The sequence below is a fragment of the Sitophilus oryzae genome, unplaced genomic scaffold (genome assembly GCF_002938485.1).
Source record: "Sitophilus oryzae breed Bouriz unplaced genomic scaffold, Soryzae_2.0 scaffold_85_pilon_pilon, whole genome shotgun sequence".
In the NCBI taxonomy this organism is placed as follows: domain Eukaryota; kingdom Metazoa; phylum Arthropoda; class Insecta; order Coleoptera; family Curculionidae; genus Sitophilus; species Sitophilus oryzae.
Window position 1 is genome coordinate 3,412,023 of NW_022147483.1, and position 21,181 is coordinate 3,433,203.

The 21,181-nt window shown below is 33.1% G+C and overlaps 1 protein-coding gene across 2 annotated transcripts in view; it reads left to right on the plus strand.

Moving 5' to 3' along the window:
- LOC115890068 (myophilin) overlaps positions 1–17,430 on the plus strand; it is a 28,853-nt gene extending 11,423 nt beyond the window's left edge. Inside the window, exons 2-5 of one of the 2 annotated variants that reach the window (XR_004051557.1) lie at positions 8,824–8,960; positions 12,454–12,658; positions 16,568–16,797; positions 16,842–17,430. Coding sequence is in view for 1 of the 2 variants with exons in the window: in XM_030910194.1 (XP_030766054.1) it covers positions 8,824–8,960; positions 12,454–12,658; positions 16,568–16,738 (513 nt within the window). In the remaining variant the exon portion in view is untranslated. Of the gene's footprint in view, positions 1–8,823; positions 8,961–12,453; positions 12,659–16,567 lie in introns of both variants that reach the window. The other variant, XM_030910194.1, reaches the window with a different exon arrangement.
- Positions 17,431–21,181: the final 3,751 nt, after the last annotated feature.

A 21,181-nucleotide genomic window follows, 5' to 3' on the forward strand; every position in this document is an offset into this window, starting at 1 on the left:
CGATCTCGTTTTGCTTCGATTCCATACTTATTTCAACTGTTTTTTTTATTGTAATTTTGCACACATCGACAACATTACCTTATTTTGCAAGTATAATCCGACGAAAACGAAAGCTAAACAGCATTTCTTCGAGCACCGCCTACTTTTTGCAAAGTTATCGCTATTAAACCTTTTAAGAGGTCGATGCTAGGGACGGGCAAAGATATCGATAAATCGAAATATCGATAGAAGTAATAAAAACCTTTTTTAAATCGAATGCTGTATATTTTATCCTATCAAAAACCTATAATGAAATAAATAACAAGTCTCACCAACGCAGTTCTTTCACTATAAAAAGTTGTGAAATTTCATGTAAAACCAAGTCAGTTCTTTTCAAGTTTAGTTTTTTAAAACGTTCACAAAAGGTTCAAAACTAGTATATATGGACTATATATTAAGACATATGACAGTAGGTTTGCAGAGCTTCCTTGATTTAAATCACGATTTCAATCTTGATTTAAATTTTTGCGAATCCAATTCTGTCAATTATTAGTCATTCGTGCCACAAGATTGACAAAACTAAGTTAACCGGCCAAAAACCACAGCATTTGGCGTTAATACATACTGTATATATTAATATATTTTGTAACGGTGGTTTATTCATTGCATCCTCGTAACATATATGCCTAATATGGTAACTATACTGGCACTTAAACGCCATCTGTTTTTTTTATTAATTCGATTATGACAACATCCACTGTATCTGACCTTCGCCGTCAGTTGTTTTAGAGAGAAAAAAAGTACATTACGTCTAGGTACAGTCATCGACACCAAAAACAGGATCCCGCGTTGAATATTGAGTGAAAATTAGTAGAATATATTTGAACATATGACGCGGGCTAATGTACTACATAGACGTCGTGTTTTCAGGCAGGTTTAAATTTAAATGTCTGTTTTTTTATATTCACCGATTAGATGATGTTTTATCAGGGTGCGAAAAATCTATATTTTTTTCGATTTAAATCAGATTTACTTGATAATTAACAACCTTAGCATGAATTTTTTACCATTTTGAAAATTGCCCATAATTTTTTTATTCCGCGGAATAATAAAATTCTGTAAAGATATTCTTTAGGCACTTTTTTAAGCACAATCCAGTAGCGTAGTCAGTTTTGTTCTATACTTGCTCTTTTTTTCAGAAATAATAAAAAATATAATTATTTAAATGGAAATAATAGTTGGCTATGAACTTAAAAAAATGCTGATGTTTAACCCTTTCCAACGATATAAAGTTATGGGTATTTATTTCTAAGAATGAGCGAAATATTAGGGTTTTTTATCTTTGTATCGAAGCGGGCCTTGATTTTATATGTTGACTTAGTTGCCCAATTATATTTTATCGTAATTTAATATTCTATATCATTATTTATCTGCAAAATTAAAGACTTTTGAAAAGAAAAATCAACATTCTCTATTAGTTTTACCAATTACAATTAAAACGCCATTAAATTGGGAATTTAGAGAGAATCGGATTGGAACAAGGGGCCCCATATCTTGGCCTGTTAGGTCCTGTGATTTAACTTCTTTCGACTTTGTTATGAGGGAAATTAAAATACCTTATATATATAAGGGAAGAACCATTGGGACGAGAGAAGAATTGCAGAAGGCTACTAGGCAAGCTTTTGGACTTTTTACACCAGTTCGCCTAATAAATCGCTGTAACTCTGGTGCGCAAAAGATGTTTATTATGTATTCAACAAGGAGGTGCTCAGTTTGAACATTATAGATGATTTTTTTTAGAAAAGTATATTCCTCACTCAAAAAATACGTTTTTTAGTTTTGTTCTTTGTTTATTGTATCGATTTCAATTGCAATTACTAAAACTAATATAGAATGTTAATTTACCTTTTCAAAAGTCTTTAATTATGCAGATAAATAATAATATAGAACCTTAAATTGCGATAAAAAATAATTAGACAACTAGGTCAACACAAAATCAAGGCACACTTCAATACAAAGATGAAAACCCTAATATTTCTCTCATTCTTAGAAATAGGGATCCATAACTTTATATCGTTCGAAATGGTTAAATGCCAGCATTCTTTTAAGTTCATAGCCAACTATGATTTCCATTTAAAAAATTATATTTTTTATTATTTCTGACAAAAAGAGCAAGCATAGGAAAAAACTCACTACGCCACTGGATTGTGCTTAAAAAAGTGCCTTAAGGCAGGGGCGTAGATAGGTGTATGTTATGGGGGTGGTACTATGATTAAGTCGCAAAAAAAATCACCGTCGGAATTTTTTTGTCGAATTAAAACGACGGCGATTTTTTTGTCTTCAAAAAGATATAAAAACATAACACAAAAATTAAAATATAGATTTGTAAATAACATAAACAAAGATGAAACAACGACGTTTATTAGTTAATTTTCTATAAACTATAAAAAAAAACTCTAAACTATCAAAAAAACTATAAAAAAACTATATACTATAAATAAAACTACAAAACAAAATCAAGTTTTCTAGTACGCTGTTTGGAAAACCTATCAATAACAGCATCAACATTTATTTCAATATCTTTATGGATATTGATTAGAGTTAACCCCACTAATCTGTCCTGGCCAATAAGAACACTTTGTGTGCTTTTAATTAGGTCGAACATATTATAAACGATAAATCAACATAATTAAAAGCATACAAAGTGTTCTTATATGTCGGATTTTAATTTAAAAAAATCCTTTCATAGTCAATGACTATTTCAACTTTTCTCGTAGTTCTATTTCATTTCATTATTCTTCTATTTCAACAGATTCTCGTATCTCGTCAAGCGTCAGGGGGGGGTACTGTCCCCCAGTACCCCCCCTTATCTACGCCCTTTCCTTAAGGACGTCTTTACAGAATTTTATTTTTCCGCGCAATAAAAAAGATATGGGCAATTTTCAAAATGGTAAAAAATTCAAAAAGACCCCGTCATCATCTCAGTTGGCAGTGAAAATATCAACAGGCAGTTTATGCCATTAAACGTGTCTCAGAAATCGAGCCCATGAAATCTATATCGGTTTTGCTCCATCTAGTCAGGAAATAGGTTTTCTCTGTTAAAACAGACCAATTCCTACCACCCTGTACAGTCGTTAATACGCACCGCCCGAAAAAGAGAAGCAATGGAAAATGTTATCGCAAACATCCATTAATGGATCTGCATTAGAAGAAGAAAATAGATGGATTCATTGCGATTCTAATGGTGTACAACAAGTTGACATGTTAAATGATGAGACATTTTTTACATTTTAAGTTTTTGATGGGATCATTTTTATTAATACACCCATGGAATTTTGACAGTTTTAGATTTTTATTTTAAAACAAGCAACAAATTTTCAAAAAGTAAATATACTAATATTTCTGACATTGTTAGCACATTTGTTAGAAATCTGCCGTGAGATTTCTTTTCTTGACTTTGCTCGGAGTTTTTCGTGGAACTAAACAAAAAAATATATAATTGCCACTTGAAGGCGTTCTATGACGATGTTTTTCACGGTCTGGCAGGCCTGTAAACACACCTGCTTTTCACTCTTGCCCCGTCTTTCATTTGGCTTTTGTTTCCTCGACGTTGAGAGATTAAAAAATAAAGGACAGGACAAGTGTAAAGGGAATGAACTAACAATGGTTAGCTTTTAATTCGAGAATGATTTCTTTTTCTAATGTAATTAGGTGTTGAGCCAGTTTTTTTCGTCCAAAAATTTTAATTTTTTTTTTCAAACGGTTAATATTAGGTATAGAGTGTTTGATATCCAAAATTCATAAAATTTTACGTAGAATTTAAGTATGAAATAAAAAAATGGGGGGAAAAAATCTTATTTCATTTAAAATAAGAAAGTTGTTGTGCATTGATGTGCGAAAAATCTCCGATCTAGATATTGTAGTTCTCTAGACACTTCTAATGCACGCTTGGCCTGGGACTTCCCTGTATATCGACGTTAGTCTCACCCCAGTGCAGTTATGACATTCACCATGTTGAAATTGCAAAAATTTTTAGAAAGCTGGGACCATTGAAAATAGTTAGCCTTAGTAACCCTTATTAACATACTAAAAGTCCCCATTTGTCCGATGTGTGCGTCATCAAAAAAAATCGGCCGCCATCTTGAATTTTTGTACTTTTTGGGAAAAAATGTAAATAACTCGAAAACGGTGCATTATAGCGAAAAATTTCAAGAGGGAAAAATTAAAGAGAATAAAAAACTCTATCAGAATCAATAAACGGCAATTGTACACATGTATTTAGTAAAGGATAGCTTTGACAGTTTTTCTTAATTTTGAAATATTATTAAACCACCAATAAATATTTCTTGAAAACGTCACAAGGACTGTATTTTAGTTGAATTGATGCTAAATATCCATGTTATTTGTTAATAAGCTTAAAAAATAGTAATTTGCATTTCGGTGATTCCTTTTAAAAATTGCTCGATTTTCAAAAAATTTTTGTACGTCACTGCGTTAGGATAATAAACTATTCTTTATTGGTTCTGATAGAGTTTTTTATTCTCTTTAATTTTTCCCTCTTGAAATTTTTCGCTATAATGCACAGTTTTCAAGTTATTTACATTTTTTCCCAAAAAGTACCAAAATTCAAGATGGCGGCCAATTTTTTTTGATGACGCACACATCGGAGAAATTGGGACTTTTAGTATGTTAATAAGGGTGACTAGGGCTAACTATTTTCGATGGTCGCAGCTTTCTAAAAATTTTTGCAAATTCAAAATTATTTGCACTGGCCTATCTGGCGATATCATTACACCACTTAATTATGAGCTCTTCCAAATTTCTAAGGTCATATTTGGGCCAAGTTTTTCTGGCTGTACTGCAGCTGCTTAAGAGTGTACTGTTAGGCAATTACGCTGTACTGTTAGGGTCCCTTTTTCCTTCTCAAACGATAATAAATGAACTGCATTATGACTAAATGTCGATATCGATACATCGTTACCATCCCTAATCGGAACTAAATTAAAGCTATTTATGGCTTCCTCTCTAGTAAATTAACCTTTTATAGTGTTATCGCATATCGAGAAGGAAGCCTTTCAAGGGAAATTGACAAAAACTCGAACCTTTTAACCCTAGATAATGATAAACGATTGTATAGGTATATTAAAATACATTTTTTGTATTCTGTAGAACTCCACTTTATGAAACTCTATATTTTACCTAAATAAATGGAGGGCGATATTCATTCTTTGCATCGATGAAGTCAATTTTTAAATAGCAAAATTCTATGACAAAAACCTTATGCTTAAAAACTCTGCACAACCCTCTGTATAATTACCACGACGCACCCTTAATGAAAGCTATATAGAGTCTTTTATGATGTTTAATGTACACAAATTAACTTAGAATTCCGTTCTGCATTATTAACTTAATTGCCTTTGCTCATACAGGGTCGTCCCAAAACTATAACACATAAAAAGCATATGGTGGTGTAGTGTTCTGAAGCGGTCGGTATGATGGTTTTTATCTGTGATTTTTTCTCCAGATACGAGGTAATTGTAGAGCAGATTCTAAATATATTTTCATAGATATACAGGCTGTTTCAAAACAAATGCGAAAAACTTCAGGGGGTGATTCCTTGTTCAAAATAAAGGGTAGTTTGCTTTATAAACGTTGGGTCAAAAGTCAACCATTAGGGAGATATCGCGGTACAAAGATGGCGGAAAAATAATGTTTTTATTTTTTATCTTGAAAACGAAAAGAGATAGACTAATGAAATTTTACGGAAGCATTACTGTTATGAAAACACACTTTCTGGTAATTTCTTCACTTTTTTAAAATGAGTGGAAGGGGTTGAAATAAACTACCCCTATCATTCTTGTTAACGAAATTTAAAGAAAAATCTTATCAAACACATGCAAAAAAATTAATTTGGATAGTTTAGTTTATTTAGAAACTTTTTTATCTCTTGTGTTTTTTTGATAAAACTCACTGATTTGAAATTAAAAAATAAAATGTAAAGCATTACATGTCAGGACAAAAAACATTTTTAGATAAAGAATCTAGTGGGCAGCTGTAATTTTTTTAGGAAAAAATCTAGTCGGCCGCTGTCACTTTTTAGGATGTTTCTAATATTGTTTTATTTGACATTACCCTACTGCAATACGTTATTATCTAGATTATTATTATTATCATTATTATCACTAGATTCTTAATCTAAAATATTTTTAGTCCTGACATGTAATGCTTTACATTTTATTTTTTAATTTCAAATCGGTGAGTTTTATAAAAAAAATACAAGAGATAAAAAGGTTTCTAAATAAACTAAACTATCAAAATTAATTTTTTTTGCATATGTTTGATAAGATTTTTCTTTAAATTTCATTATCAAGAATGATAGGGGTAGTTTATTTCAATCCCTTCCACTCATTTTAAAAAAGTGAAAAAATGACCTGAAAGTGTGTTTTCATGACAGTAATGCTTCCATAAAATTTCATTAGTCTATCTCTTTTCGTTTTCAAGATAAAAAATAAGAACATTATTTTTCCGCCATCTTTGTACCGCGATATCTCCCTAATGGTTGACTTTTGACCCAACGTTTATGAAGCAAACTACCCTTTATTTTGAACAAGGAATTACCCCCTGAAGTTTTTCGCGTTTGTTTTGAAACACCCTGTATACAGGGTGGTCCGAACTGTATTCCGGAAACTTCGGCAGCATATTCTGCAGATGAAAATAAGTAAAAAAGTTCGTATAAATGTATGTCTTAAAATGCTTAGTTTTTGAGATACAGGGTGTAGAAGTTCATTTTATTTCGATTTTTTCCAAATAATTTCTGAAGTAACGTCAATATTTCGATGAAAATTGGTGTCTGGAAGTTTTTTGACATGAGAAATTTAATTTTGATGTCAATATGACTCCTACTAGTAGAGGGCGCCGCCTACATGTGTTTTAACTGGTTTGAAGAGTAATAACTCTTCGTCCGTGCCTGTATAAAACTACTGAGTAAAAAAATATACATTTACGACGTTTTTTACGTGAAAAAGGTCTCTTAGTAAAAATCGCTACGAGTAATGGTTTTCGAGATATTTGGAATCGAAATTATCAATACCTGTCATCATTGACATAAATTAAACATGTTGACTAAATAGTTATTAGACTGAAATCATAAATTTGAAATGTTTTAGTGCCAAAAGTTCAACAGGAACTGTTTTATCATCATTTTTTGCAGAAAAATTTATGATTAAATTAAAAAAATAAAAATTTCCCAAATTTATTATTTCAGTGAAATAACTTATCTACTCAACGTGTTTATTTTTTGTCAATAATGTCATGTATTGACTATTTCCATTCTAAATATCTTGAGAACGGTTGCTCGTAGCGATTTTTACCAAGAGAAAAAAGTCACGGAAATGTATATTTTATCACTCAGTAGTTTTATACAGGTACGGAAAAAAAAAAGTTATTATTCTTCAAAACAGTTAAAACACATGTTGGTTGCGCCCCCAGAATATACTAACGAAAAAGAAGCCCAAGTTCCTTGTAATAAATCGGTTCTATTTTCGTAACGCCATCTCGACAAAGCTGACATTTACAGGTTAGCCAAAGGGGTGCGGGGCCGGGGGAATTGTAAAATACCTGTTTTATCATCATTTTTGCAAAAAAATTTTAACATTAAATCAAAACCGAAAATTTCCCAAATTTATTACGACCAGTGAAATATCTTATCTAATCAACGTGTTTATTTTTTGTCAATAATGTCATGTATTGACTATTTCATTCTAAATATCTTGAGAACGGTTGCTCGTAGCGATTTTTACCAAGCAAAAAAAGTCACGGAAATGTATATTTCAGCGCCATCAGTAGTTCATAAGGTGGGGAAAAAAAGTTATTATTCTTCAAAACAGTTAAACACATGTTGGTTGCGCCCCACAAATAGGAGTCATATTGACACCCCCCTCCTATACATTCTACTCCTTACCACAGATTAAGTATTATGCAGATGTGGCACTTACTTCATCTTGCTGATAAACGTCATCATGACCTCGGACCTTTAACTGGGCTATGGCGTTGTCAGACTTTGTTTTTTTTCCTCGAATGCATTGTTGCCTTTTGTTAAAAATGTATTCCCAATTGAAATAATCGTTAATATGTGGCACAGCTGTTTTGCATTGCGCTAAAATCACAATTTTTTAATCTGTTAAAATCATATTTTTTTATAAAGGAGTTAAATTATCTAATAATGACAGATAACGAACAAACTGACATTTTTAACTTTTAACTGAATAGTTCTATTCTGTCAAAACCGGGCAAAATAACCGGTACGTGTATGGGTGGCTTAAAGCCTTAATGTGAGAAATAATAAAAAGTTAAAAGTAAAAAAAAGGAAAACGTGATATTTTACGAAATACTAGATACGCCACTGGTCCGATGTATGCTCAATGCCGTATAAGGATCGCTTGAAAAATATCTCCAAAAGTACCGGACAGACAAACACATGGTACCGGCGGTACAACGGTTGAGAATAATTATCAACGAGCGCTAATAAACTATGCAAAAAGAATTTTTAGACGCTGATGTAACCAATTAACGACTTTTCTACAGATGAATCATTAGGTGATTTGGAATAAAAACCGTCTTTTTATCTAATATTTGTTTTTGGACATAATCGATTTTTAGCTCATTGGCATAGACATAAGTAAATATAGAGAGGATAGATAACATATTATGAACGAGCATATCAATTATTTACTATTGGTTGCTTAATTTCAATAAAGATATTAAGGAAGGAGTTTAGTCAAACTTAGTCAAAATTTTAGGGCGGCGAGTTTATAAAGATATACTGAACATGCGTTTCTTTTGTAGGTTAATGCCAAATATAGCGAGGAGCTGGCCTCTGAATCGCTAGAATGGATCAGTAAGGTGACAGGGGATAATATCAACACCGCAGGTGATATGGATAATTTTTACGAAGTACTGAAAGACGGTACCCTCCTTTGCAAGTAAGTAAACATGTTGAAAAATAAAATAAATTTATCTCAGACAATCCCGTGCAAATTTTGAGCTGTCCCAATATTGAGTCCCCTATTAATTTTACAACTAAGTCGTGAATAGGGTTTTAAAGCTCTGCCTATGCTGAATACACGTTCCAAATTTGAAGAATTTTAGACAAGCTGCTTTTAAATAATTTAAAAAAAACTGCAACTATTTTTAAATTAAAACAGAACAAGGTACCAATTGGGAAGCCCGTCAAAATTTTAGGTCGCGAATTTGTTTTGGGTCGCGACCGTTGTACGCGATCTGGCGCTGCTATGGCGGTTGCTAAGAACAACCGCCGAAAAATAACAGAAATAATGTTCTCTTGTCAAAGTCAGAATCTTCAAAAATTAGAAATATATATATAATTATCCGATTTAATAAGATCCCTATGCGATTTACTTTCACACATGTAAATGCCGACCCAAAAGTAGCAGTTGGCAGCACGGTATACAGACCTTTAAAAAATCTACGACAAAAAAAGTACGACATGGCTGTAAAGTCATCAGGGGAGTCAATATCGAGACACTTAAAAATTTGAATGGGATTTCCGATGTTACCAACAACGATGTACCACCCGGTATATGAGATTAAATGTTAAATGAATTAAAGAGTTAACGTTAAATAACATAAATATCTATCAATCTGTCTTTACCCATGTATGTATTTATTTGCAGTCTGAACGAACACAAGGCCGTTTAGACCTCGCAACAAAAATTCTAAGTTCTTTTTCTTCAAACCGGGAGCTCTAGACTGGCCTCAGCCTCAGTCGGGCGGCTGCAATGACATCATCGTTCTTGTATATAAATATATATAGGTTTCTTTGAGAACGTGAGTCATTTAACCGTGAAAAAAGTCAATGGAATGCAGATCGCATCGTTTGATAGTCACTATATTCATCGTACAGACTTTTACCCTAGTTTTAGATGAAATAATTCGTTTTGGATCCTATTTTTTGTACTATTCATATCATGATTTGTCCATGTCAGTTTTATAGGAATTTTCAAATAATCAACTTAATCTGTTGAGAAATACTAAAGGTGGCTACACACACTACTGCAAGCTTGACAAGCATGCATGAACAATCTTTTTGTACAAGCAAACTGCAGCGTCTGTAGGGAAAATTTGCGCAAGCATTTTAATTGTGCAAGCCGCTTGATGATTGATTCAATTTGAATCATGCAAGCTTGGACAAGCTATGCTTGCGCAAGCGAAACGGTACGTGTGTACCACATGTATTCAGCTTGTACAAACAATTAGTTCAGTCTGTGATCGCAAATGACATGTACGTCGCGTCGCCATCATGTCTAGCGATCTGAAAAGGAGCAATCGAGGATTATTGTAAGATTTTATTAGCACATACGAAAATCAGCCGTGTCTTTGGCGAATTAAATCACCAGAATATGATAATAGGGTGAAGAAGGATGCAGCATACAAAATTTTACTTAATAAGTATAGATTAATTGACAGCCAAGCCGATAAGGATACCGTTATTGAAAATACAAACACCGGAAAAATCTAGGGATATCATTTTATTAAAGTTAAAAATAAATGTTTTGAATAAACAACCACATATTTGTAGGCCGATTCTTTCTACTTCGATTGAAACGAAGTAGTCACACTAGTTATTTCTAAATTTGGGATATTTGCAGAAGTGTTGAAAGTGTGAAATTGCATTTTTTGTCAAATGTATAAAAAGCGCCTAGCATCAATTGTTCGAATTTAACCTGTACTGGCTATGTTTTTATGATAACTGGCCAGAATTCATTCAAATAACTCTGTTTAGTATTAAACGACATATGGGGTGTAGACATCTTAACAGAGACGAAATGCTAAGGGCCATGGGTACGCTCGAAGCTGGAATGCGCCAAATATACGTAGCTAGAGCATTAAATACAACGCAAAGTGTAATATCGCGATTAAATGCACGCTACCGTGAAAGTGGTGATGTTGCTGAAAGGCACACAGGGCGACATCGCATTACTACCCCTCAGCAAGATCATTTTTTAAAATTAAATGCTCGACGCCGACCGACTCTTACAGCACCAGAGCTTAGTTTAATTTTCCAGGAAACACATAATGTAACCGTTAGTCCTGACACTGTTCGCAATAGATTAAGAGAGGTCAACTTAAGAAGCAGACGCCCCTGGAGAGCTCAACCCTTAACGAGAGGAAATCGAGAGGTACAATATTTGTGGGCTCAAGATCATGTTAAGTGGTCGAATGAACAATGGGCCAATGTTCTCTTCACGGATGAGTCACGCTTTGGAATTCATCCGGATTCGAGAAGGCTTAGGGTATGGAGAAAACCGGGAAATTTTATTCGGTTGGATCATGTTCAGGAAGTGCACCCTTATCAAGGTGGAACAGTTATGGTCTGGGGAGGAGTCAGTTAGGCCGAAAAACCGATCTCGTTTTTCTTGAAAGGTTTCTAACAGGAATCACATATCGTGATTTAATTCTTGAGCCTGTCGTGTTACCATATGCCAATGATTTTGGGAGAAACTTCATTCTCATGCATGACAATGCACGGCCTCATACAGCGTAGAGAGGTAAGTGAGTTTATCAATGCTCATCAATTTAACATCTTACCCTGGCCGGCACAATCCCCTGACCTCAACCCCATCGAGCACGTATGGGACGCGGTCCAAAGGAGGATTTTGAGAATGGACATGCCTCGCGAAACTCGTAGGGATCGGGTTCGGGCCGTGAATGCAGCGTGGCAGGCTGTACCTCAAGAAGAGATCGACAACCTGATCAGGAGCATGGAGAGACGATGTAGGGCTGTATTGAACAGTAGAGGAGGCTATACCCTTTATTAAGTAAAAATAGTTTTATCTTTTTTTTTAATTCACAGTTTAGAATAAAAAAAAATGTGTGTATTTTTTGAGTTCAATAAAAATCAAGATAAATTTGAAAAATTCGGTAAATTTCGCATTTTTATTTCCAATACGTCCTGTAAACTATTTGTTTATTTTAATTTTATTATATCAGAAATGCAAATAATAAAATTACTGACGATGGCTGGATAAAATTGTAATATCCCTAGACTTTTCCGGTGTGTATAATGCCTTCAGGGTTCCTTTTTCTTTTTCGCGGACTTTCTTCTTCTTTTTCTTCGGACTTCCTTCTTCTTTTTCGCGGCATAAACTGAAGCTTGTTCAAGCATGCATGTACCGTGTGTTCCATGGGGCGGCTACGGTAAATTATGCATGCTTGTACAAACTCCCAGACACCAATTTTCATCCAAATATTGATGTTACTTCATAAATTATTTGGAAAAAATCGAAATAAAAATGAAACTTCTGTACCCTGTATCTCCGAAACTAAGCATTTTAGGACATACATTTATACGAAGTTTTTAATTTATTTCTATCTGCTGAATATGCTGCCGAAGTTTCCGGAATACAGTTCGGACCACCCTGTATATCTCCTTAAACAGCCGTTTTTCTTTTACAGATTAGTCAATGCTATCCAAAGCGGCATCGTCAAAAAAGTGAACAACAGTCAGATGGCCTTCAAGTGTATGGAGAACATCAACGCCTTCTTGGATGCCGCCAGGCAATTGGGAGTACCGGCTCAAGAAACATTCCAAACCGTAGACCTCTGGGAACGACAAAACCTCAATTCTGTTGTTATTTGTTTGCAGAGTTTGGGCAGAAAAGTTAGTCCACAAGAATGATGTTGTGGTTGAGTTTTGATTTTGGTGTATTTTCTATTTTAAAAAGATCCATTAGTGTGATGTTTCATGCACAGCTTATTCAATATGCAGACTATTTATATGCCATTCATAAATTCGTCAATATTACAATCGTATACAGGGTGACGCACCTCATTCGCCTCGGTATATTAATCTTATACGAAAACGGAACGATGTAGAAACAAAATATTTCATGGGTATATATGGGGAGGCAATGTGCACAATTTAAAATTATTTTGAAATATACAGGGTGTTCCAGAACTAAGATCACCCGGTTTACTTAAATTTACCTACAATAGTTTAATAAGTAAGTATTGAAGATTTTATCAAGAAAAATAAAGCAGTATCGGCTAGCCGAACGAATGGATACGTTACTAGTGATTTTATTTTGTGAGGAAAATTACTTTTTGGCCTCAAGGGCTTATGCTCAAAGATATCCAAATAGGAATCTTTCTGATGAGCGTTCATTTGAAAAATTACTTGCCCTATTTCGCAGAGCTGGTAGTATGGCTTATAAAAAAACTATTAGGCAGAAACCTGTCGTTGGAAGTGAAGAAAATGAGCTCTTTTATAGAAAATCCATATATCTACAAGTCATCGTAAAATAAATCAAAAAACTACTTCTTCGTTTTTCTTGATAGAATAATAAATACATATTTAATTTTTTTTATTAAACTATTGTAGGTAAATTAAATAAAAGTAAACTGGGTATAAATTTAAATAAGCCCATAAACTAATTTTGATTTTGAAATTTGCAATAGTAAAGGCCACGAATGTTTGGGAGTGATTCATCGCTTGATGAAGTTAGAATCGAAACGCGCGCTATTATTTTTACATTAAAAACCTAAGTTTTAACCGCAGACGTAGGTTATTAAAGGCCCGGTCTAATCATCTGCCTGCGCTCCTCCTACTTATTCTAAAATGTTAGCGTGATTGACAAAGACGATACTATATCGCGTTTCTTTGATTGATTCGTTTTTGTGCGTCAGTCCATTGGTGTGCTTGCAGTGCGAACAATGGGGCATTCCAGTTTATACTTATAACCAAATATATGTTTTGACCTTTGAATAAGAAGACTAAGGAAGGAGCATATCAAAAATCTTAGGTACACCGCGATGGGCCTCAAATATGGCCGACTTAAATTCCGGTTTATCAGTGTCGTTCTAATTTTATTTAAAAAATGTAAAACTCTGATGTAGGGTAGACGTGGGGTAGACTCAATAATTTGTTGTTTTATTTTACGTTGTGAATAAATGTTGGTAATTATTAAAATTGTTATAAAAATATATAATTCTAATAAAAATAGATAAGTTATAATAAGTATTTATTAACACAAACATCCGATACGCTACTGAAGCAGGTAAGTCAAATTAACGTATCTAAATTCTTTGACATCTAATCTTTGACAAGTAATAAATAAAAGCTAAAATGCAAGAAAAATATATAATTTAGTTAATTTGTGAATTATTATTAAGTGAATTTCATAAATTATCGGTTTACTACACGTATGTATATTATATAGTCACTTACTAGCGAAAAGTTGTTCCATTATTTCACTCAATTTTTGCCGAGATCTACCGCACGCGACACAACCAACTATTTTAGAGTCTTTTTCGATAAATCGCGATAGTGTCACTGTTAATTTAAGTTCTGCCACAATTTCCATCTAGATTTACTACCTTTATACAACTATCAGTAGTAGAATAAATAATAAATAACATAAAATAAGCTCCGTAAAGACTGACAAATCCACAAAATTTCAAATCAAATTCAAATGTGTCAAATGAATCGTCAAACAGTACTGTCAAGGATCCCCACCCTAGAGAGCTTTTATGGTGACTTTTCCGCCCACCATGCATGAATACATGGATAGCATTATGCTCCTTCCTTAGTCTTCTTATTCAAAGGTTTTGACAAAACTTTGACAGTTAAAACAACAAATTACAACAGATTATACATTGATTATTATATGACCTGAAACACCACGGCACTGGAATTAAATTTTATGTGACCTTGAACAGATTAGTTCACATGGTAGCGACCGATGAATCACTCCCAAACATTCGTGGCGTTTACTATACCTTTGGCTCTTTGAATAAGAAGACTTCTTATTCAAAGCTTTGACTATACTAACTGTCACTAGAAACTTGCCATGACGACACTAGCCCTCTTAGTTGCCATTTTATTGAAAAATTGCTCTTTATTCAAAATCTGTGCTCGATAGGTATAGAAAACCCTAGTATAGTTTGAAAGAGCATTTAAATCTACTTCGATTTATTTAAAAAAAACAGGGTGTTGTATTTGAAATAGCGAAGTTTTTATATAAAATAACCATTTAAAATAGACCAGCAGTTTTTGATACCCCTGTATACATTAAACGAAGCAATCAAAATTTTCAGTAAAGTTTATTTCTTTGGCTTAAAAGTCAGCACAAGAATTAATTCTGTAAAGCAATGTACAGGGTGTTGACAATCTTTTTTAATAGTTTAGTGATAAATGACAGAATATATAACTTTAAGTTATAACTCTATGAAGAATACATAGAGGCTATATTTTGAAGTCACTCCCTGTATATTGATTTCCATAGGACTCCGCGTATTTTTGGTTGCATAATCATTGCATGTTCATCACACTAATAGGTTCTATTGCATGAAAATTTTTATGTAGGTACTTGGGGGTAGTAGAATTTTAAGAATGCTTGTATAATTTTAAAACTAACTTCTTAAAAATAAATATACTAACTTTTTTGATATTTCTAAAGGTGCAATTTTATTTTATATGTTTTCTCTCGCATTGTGCTTTGTAATTTAACCATCCAGATCATTATACCTTGCATGAGTTCATTAAAAAAAGATTTCTTGTAGCTCAGTCCATCTCTATGGCTAGCTTGATGAATTTGCATGATTTTTTCTGGTAAGTACTAATATATGAAAATTTCCTATACCGGGAGCGTCTCAAAAGTGGCTCATCTCTATAACTTTTATTTTTTCAGATAAAAAACGGGATTTGTTATGTTAGTATATGACATAAATTAGGATTGATTTTTCGGCCACTTCCTGTTTCACCGGAAATGACTACAATTTTTGATATTTAAATGGCACCCTCGGTATTTTTTTACTTTATTCGACAGAAAATGACACGCTGAATAGAATGACATCATATGTCAATTTTTGACGTTTTCGCTTAAAACAAAATTGAATTTTAAATTTCAATCTCGTGTGCCAAGGCTGTCTTAAAAACACTAATTTTTAATCAAGTAGTGTTGGAAAAATAGATTTGATCGTCTAATGTTTTTAGTGTCTTGTCCTGGCCGGTTTAAAGATGCCTAAATCGTATTTTTAATCATATCTCAATTTTTTCAAATGGAACAAGGGTGGCTCATTAGCACATTTGGAAAAAGCATTTTTTACGAATAATTTGGTACCAAACACTTGATATTTCGAGTCAAATTGTCGTTATGAACCGCATGTTACAATAATTTCAAATAAACAATATGCGAAAATGTCAAAAGTTGAATATGATATATCATTCTATTCAGAGTGTCATTTTCTATCGAATAAAGTAAAAAAAGACCGAGGGTGTCATTTAAAAATCAAAAGTTGCAGTAATTTCCGGTGAAACAGGAAGTGACCGAACATAATTGAATACGTCAAGCAATCCTAATTTATGTCATATACTAACATACCAAATCTCGTTTTTTTTTATCTGAAAAAGTAAAAAAGTTATAAGGGTGAGCCACTTTTGAATCGCACCTCGTATAGTATTCTAAGTTCTCTGACCTGATACTGCTGCATGAAATTATTAATATAAAAGTATTTCTGATGTGGTATTTAGGAGAACCATTCTTACATGATACTATTTCGTTTAATATAGGCTGGACAATTTGGAAAACCAAGCATTGGACCTAAAGAAGCAGAGAAAAACGAAAGAGTTTTTTCAGAAGAAAAGCTGAAAGCAGGTCAGACCATCATTGGGCTCCAAATGGGCTCAAACAAGGGAGCTAACCAATCAGGCATCAACTTTGGTAACACCAGACACATGTAAAAACAACGAAACTGAACTCAGAAGAGATATAATACTTGTTTTGGACACTTAATTTCAATTACGTAAAAAAATATATAGTTGAAACAACTATAAACTCTACCTACGTCATCAATAGTAGATTTTCTTTTATTCTAGAACCAACCACAGGGGGTTATAAAATAACGAAAAAAAAAGAAGTATTATAGTTTTTCTTCTGTAAAATCAACTGAAGATAATTTTAAGAGTTATAATATTTATATAAACTTAAGTATTTTATAAAACAGGTATATCGAAAGTTATATTAGATGAAAGAGGTATAATTAGAGTATGTACTGTACATTTTAAAAGTCTCTCTAAAAGTATAGGACTGTTTTTTTGATAGAAATAAAGTTTCTGTATATTTTTTTTATTAATTATTTATTTTTCTCTCGTATATAATGTGCCTTCGAATAATTGTGGTAGTTATTAAATAATATACTCTATTCTAGTGGCTTCCAGTTATATTGCATTCCAGAATTGTTTATTTTGATAAAAAAGGATATTTAATGTTATTTTTTACGTTCTTGATATTTTTTATAAGATTGTCAATTATGTTTTTTAAAGAAATTCTTTATTTAGTGTTAAGGAAATGCACATTCCTTTGTCATTGTCAATTTTTTCTAATAAGACCAATCTATATAGTTCGAGAAATATAGATACTATTTTTTTCTCTTTGTATTTGTTTTATTTATATACCAAGTCCAGTACAGTAGCGGAGGTAGGCAAATATTGACCGAGTCCTTTATTTGAACGAGTATTAAAAATGAATCGTGAGATTCGATTCATTGCTTGCAACCTGGTTTGTTCAATTGAATCGTGGCCAGCACGGATCCATAATATTTGAACGAACGAGTCGTAAAAATTGAACCGGATCACAATGCGACTCGTTCATTTCTACGGTTCGTTCGTTCAAAGAGTCGTGAGAATTGATTCATTGGGTATCCAAAAAAATTGGTTTGCAAAATATACCGGGTGCGTCTCTAAAGTCCCATACAGCACGTCCAAATGAAATTACGTTTCTACAAGGGAGACACATGAGAAACAAAATATGCTAAAGTGAACCTAAGTGTTCATCTAGTTCTAACATATACATATGAGATACACGCAGGTTTATATTGATAGAATTGTGTGATACAGTGTTTACTAGTTGTATACCGTATGCACTTAAGATTCTAAAGAGTTTTTTGTAACGTAACAAATAATTATTAAAATGATGAAATCTGACGTCGGTATATGAGACATACAATGTATAAGTCATATGTATGTGTGATACTTCGTATCATAGTTGTGCCTATAGTACACACATTGTAAAAATGTGACGTATACATATAATATAAATATCTATATAGACACTTTGTAATAGTGTACTGTTGTGTCTACATTCTAGCATGAAATGAAGGTGTGCGCACGCGCGGATAGCCTCAGCGTAGATACACCGACCAAGTGTATCTTATGTGTCCTCTCTCCTTCCTCCTTTCTAGGAGTGGTATGTGTTAGCAGCCATTATTGTTTTATCATTAGGAAGCTCTATATAAATGTTCTGTTTGTGTGTAGTTTAAAAGAGATTGTAAGGTAAGCACAAGTTTTTAATTGCCTTGTTACACCTTCCTAAAAGTATTATTAATACCGTATGATCGAAAAAAAACGGCGTCCAGTTGGCTGGGAAATGAACATCGATGACATTTCTCATATAAATTTACATATAAAATGACAGCGATCTTCATTCCATAGCCATCGCTGACGCCGTTTTTCTCGATCATACGGTATTATAGCAGCGACTCTTCCCTTACTCGATACCTAATTTACCAAATTTTGACACCAATGAATGAAAACTCCAAATATTCTCGTATAATGATAAAGAGGTTAGCTCTGCAATATAATTTTTTTTTAATTTGGAAATAATAAAAATCTAAATGGACCAGAGAAAGAAAGATTTAAACACTTCAAAGAACTTCTTACACTGATATTCGGTAAGTTATTGATGGATCAATATACAGATATGTTTAATATTCAATAATCAGTTTCATATAAAATTTAAGGGTGAGATTGTTAATCTGGAAATAAAATACAACAAAGTCCAACAGAGTGCTCGTTGAATGAGTATGCTAACAAACCAACCGCTTGGAGGGAAAAGAGGAGAAAAAATGACTAAACGAGGTCCACCAAATCGTGGCGATATACCAGTGTTTACCATTTTAGTATGTTGTTATACTAGGTACTTATATTTTTAATACATTTTGATACAAATTCTGTTCTTTTACAGTGTTTTCTTAGTTCTGGTTTCTGCAGTGTAAATAATTATTATTATTGTGTTATTTGCGCTATTGCGTTTCATGATATAAAGAACGTAACACACAAGCGTAATTAAACGTAATACACAAGCACTGTGTATCCTACGGCACACTGTGTATCCCTTACTTTGTGTATACGTAAATGCTATACTGTGGCTACATTGTGAGGCGGACGTTTAACCTTTGTGCATACGTGTTGAACTACAGTGTGTAAACGTAGCATATTTACATCGGGGGAATTGTGTCACCCTGTGTCTACATCTAATAATGTAAACACATCGTAAATGTGATTTGATGTGCTGTATGGGGTGGCTCACCCCTATAACTTTTTTATTTTTTTCAGATAAAAAAACGAGATTTGGTGTGTTAGTATAAAACATAAATTAGGATTGATTGACGTATTCAATTGTTTTCGGTCACTTCCGGTTTCACCGGAAATTAATACTCATTTCCATACTCATTTCCGGTGAAACCGTAAGTGACCGAAAACAATTGAATATTTATGTCAAATACTAACATACCAAATCTCGTTGTTTTAACTGAAATAATTAAAGAGTTATAGGGGTGAGCTACTTTCGAGACGCACCCGGTATGTAATAGCAATCAGAGCCGCTCACACTTTTTTGAGCCACCCTATAGAAGTTAAAATATTTTTCTGAAATACATCCTAGGACATACTTTAGTTTTGCACTTAACAAAATTCACAAGTTTTTTACTCTAGGAGCTACAGGTGCGCGACGCACTATTGTCGGACCCTGTATGTATCCACTACAGTTTAGATGTCATCAAATACATGTCTATTAAAAAGTGGTGATGTGTTTTGATCACTATGTAATATGTCGATGGCATAAGCTAAGGGCTGGAGGATTTTAAATTTTTTTTTCGGGCCCCTATCCTACGTTTGTTATACATAATGATTAATGATTATGGTTATATAGGTATGTAGTGTGTTGTGTGTTGTACAATTTACTAAATTATCTACGTAAAAAAAGTTTCAACGAACATAATGTATTTTATTAAACATTTTAGTAATATTAAACAACATTTAACGCAAAAAATAAAACATTTATAATAATTTTTGAACAGAATATAAAAGAAATAACTTAATAAGTAAACCAAATAAAAATTTGGGACATCGGATCAAATGTGTTTATTTCTACATTTTTCTTTTGCAAACTGGTCAATTATTAAATTGCAATCTAATTTTTTCAATGTTTGATCCTTCTATGTGGATCAGAGAAAGAGCATCGAGCCTTTCTTCGCTAATGGTGGATATCAAATAAGTTTTGATCCTTTAACGCAGAAAATGAGCGTTCCCCGCTAGCATTAGAAACTGGTATAGTAAAAACAAATTTCAAGCAACGTAAGCACATTAGGGAAAGTTGATTTTAGTGACTGCACGAGTTCAAATTTTTCAGTCATTTTCTTTTTTCATATTGAGTAAAATGAGCCATTTCATCATTTAATACATCTCCTTCTACATCCGACTTATAGGTACTTTTTCAAGATATTGACAGACACTTCAAATGTTATGTCATCGATATTGCTTTTTATAGCGTTTAATTCGTCTTTCAACTTCATTTTCTTTTATTTCGTCGAAAAATACTTTTCTTTTTCTAGTTCGAGAAATATCTTTTTTATAGGTAGCATCATCCACTAAAGTCGCTGCCTAAATGAGGAAGTTGCATATATTTTATTTTTCGCCAGAAACTCTCCAATTTATTAGAATAGATATGTGTAAATGCAAAAAAAAACATTTTCTTGAAGCAGTACCACAATTTTATAAAACGGGCCATTAAAATACTATGGATAACGCCTCGCGAATTGAAACGATATTCTATTGGTCTGACGTCACCCGCCGTTCTCGTCGACGCGCGATGGCCAGCAGCAGCCAGACGTGTTCCGTTTATGTACGTATTTAGGTGGCGTACTAAGATCTTTTTGTTGCTTTTAGCGTTGATTTAAGGAGCTTTTTATGCTTTTTTGTACAGTTATTAATTTGTATGTGTTGTGTGTTCTGAGAATTTTTTTAGTAATGGCAGATTCCGGGTTTGTAAAAGCACAATCAGATAACTTGCCAAAAGTCGATGCTTTTATGTTGGCTGCTTTTATAAATACAAATTCCCAATTTATT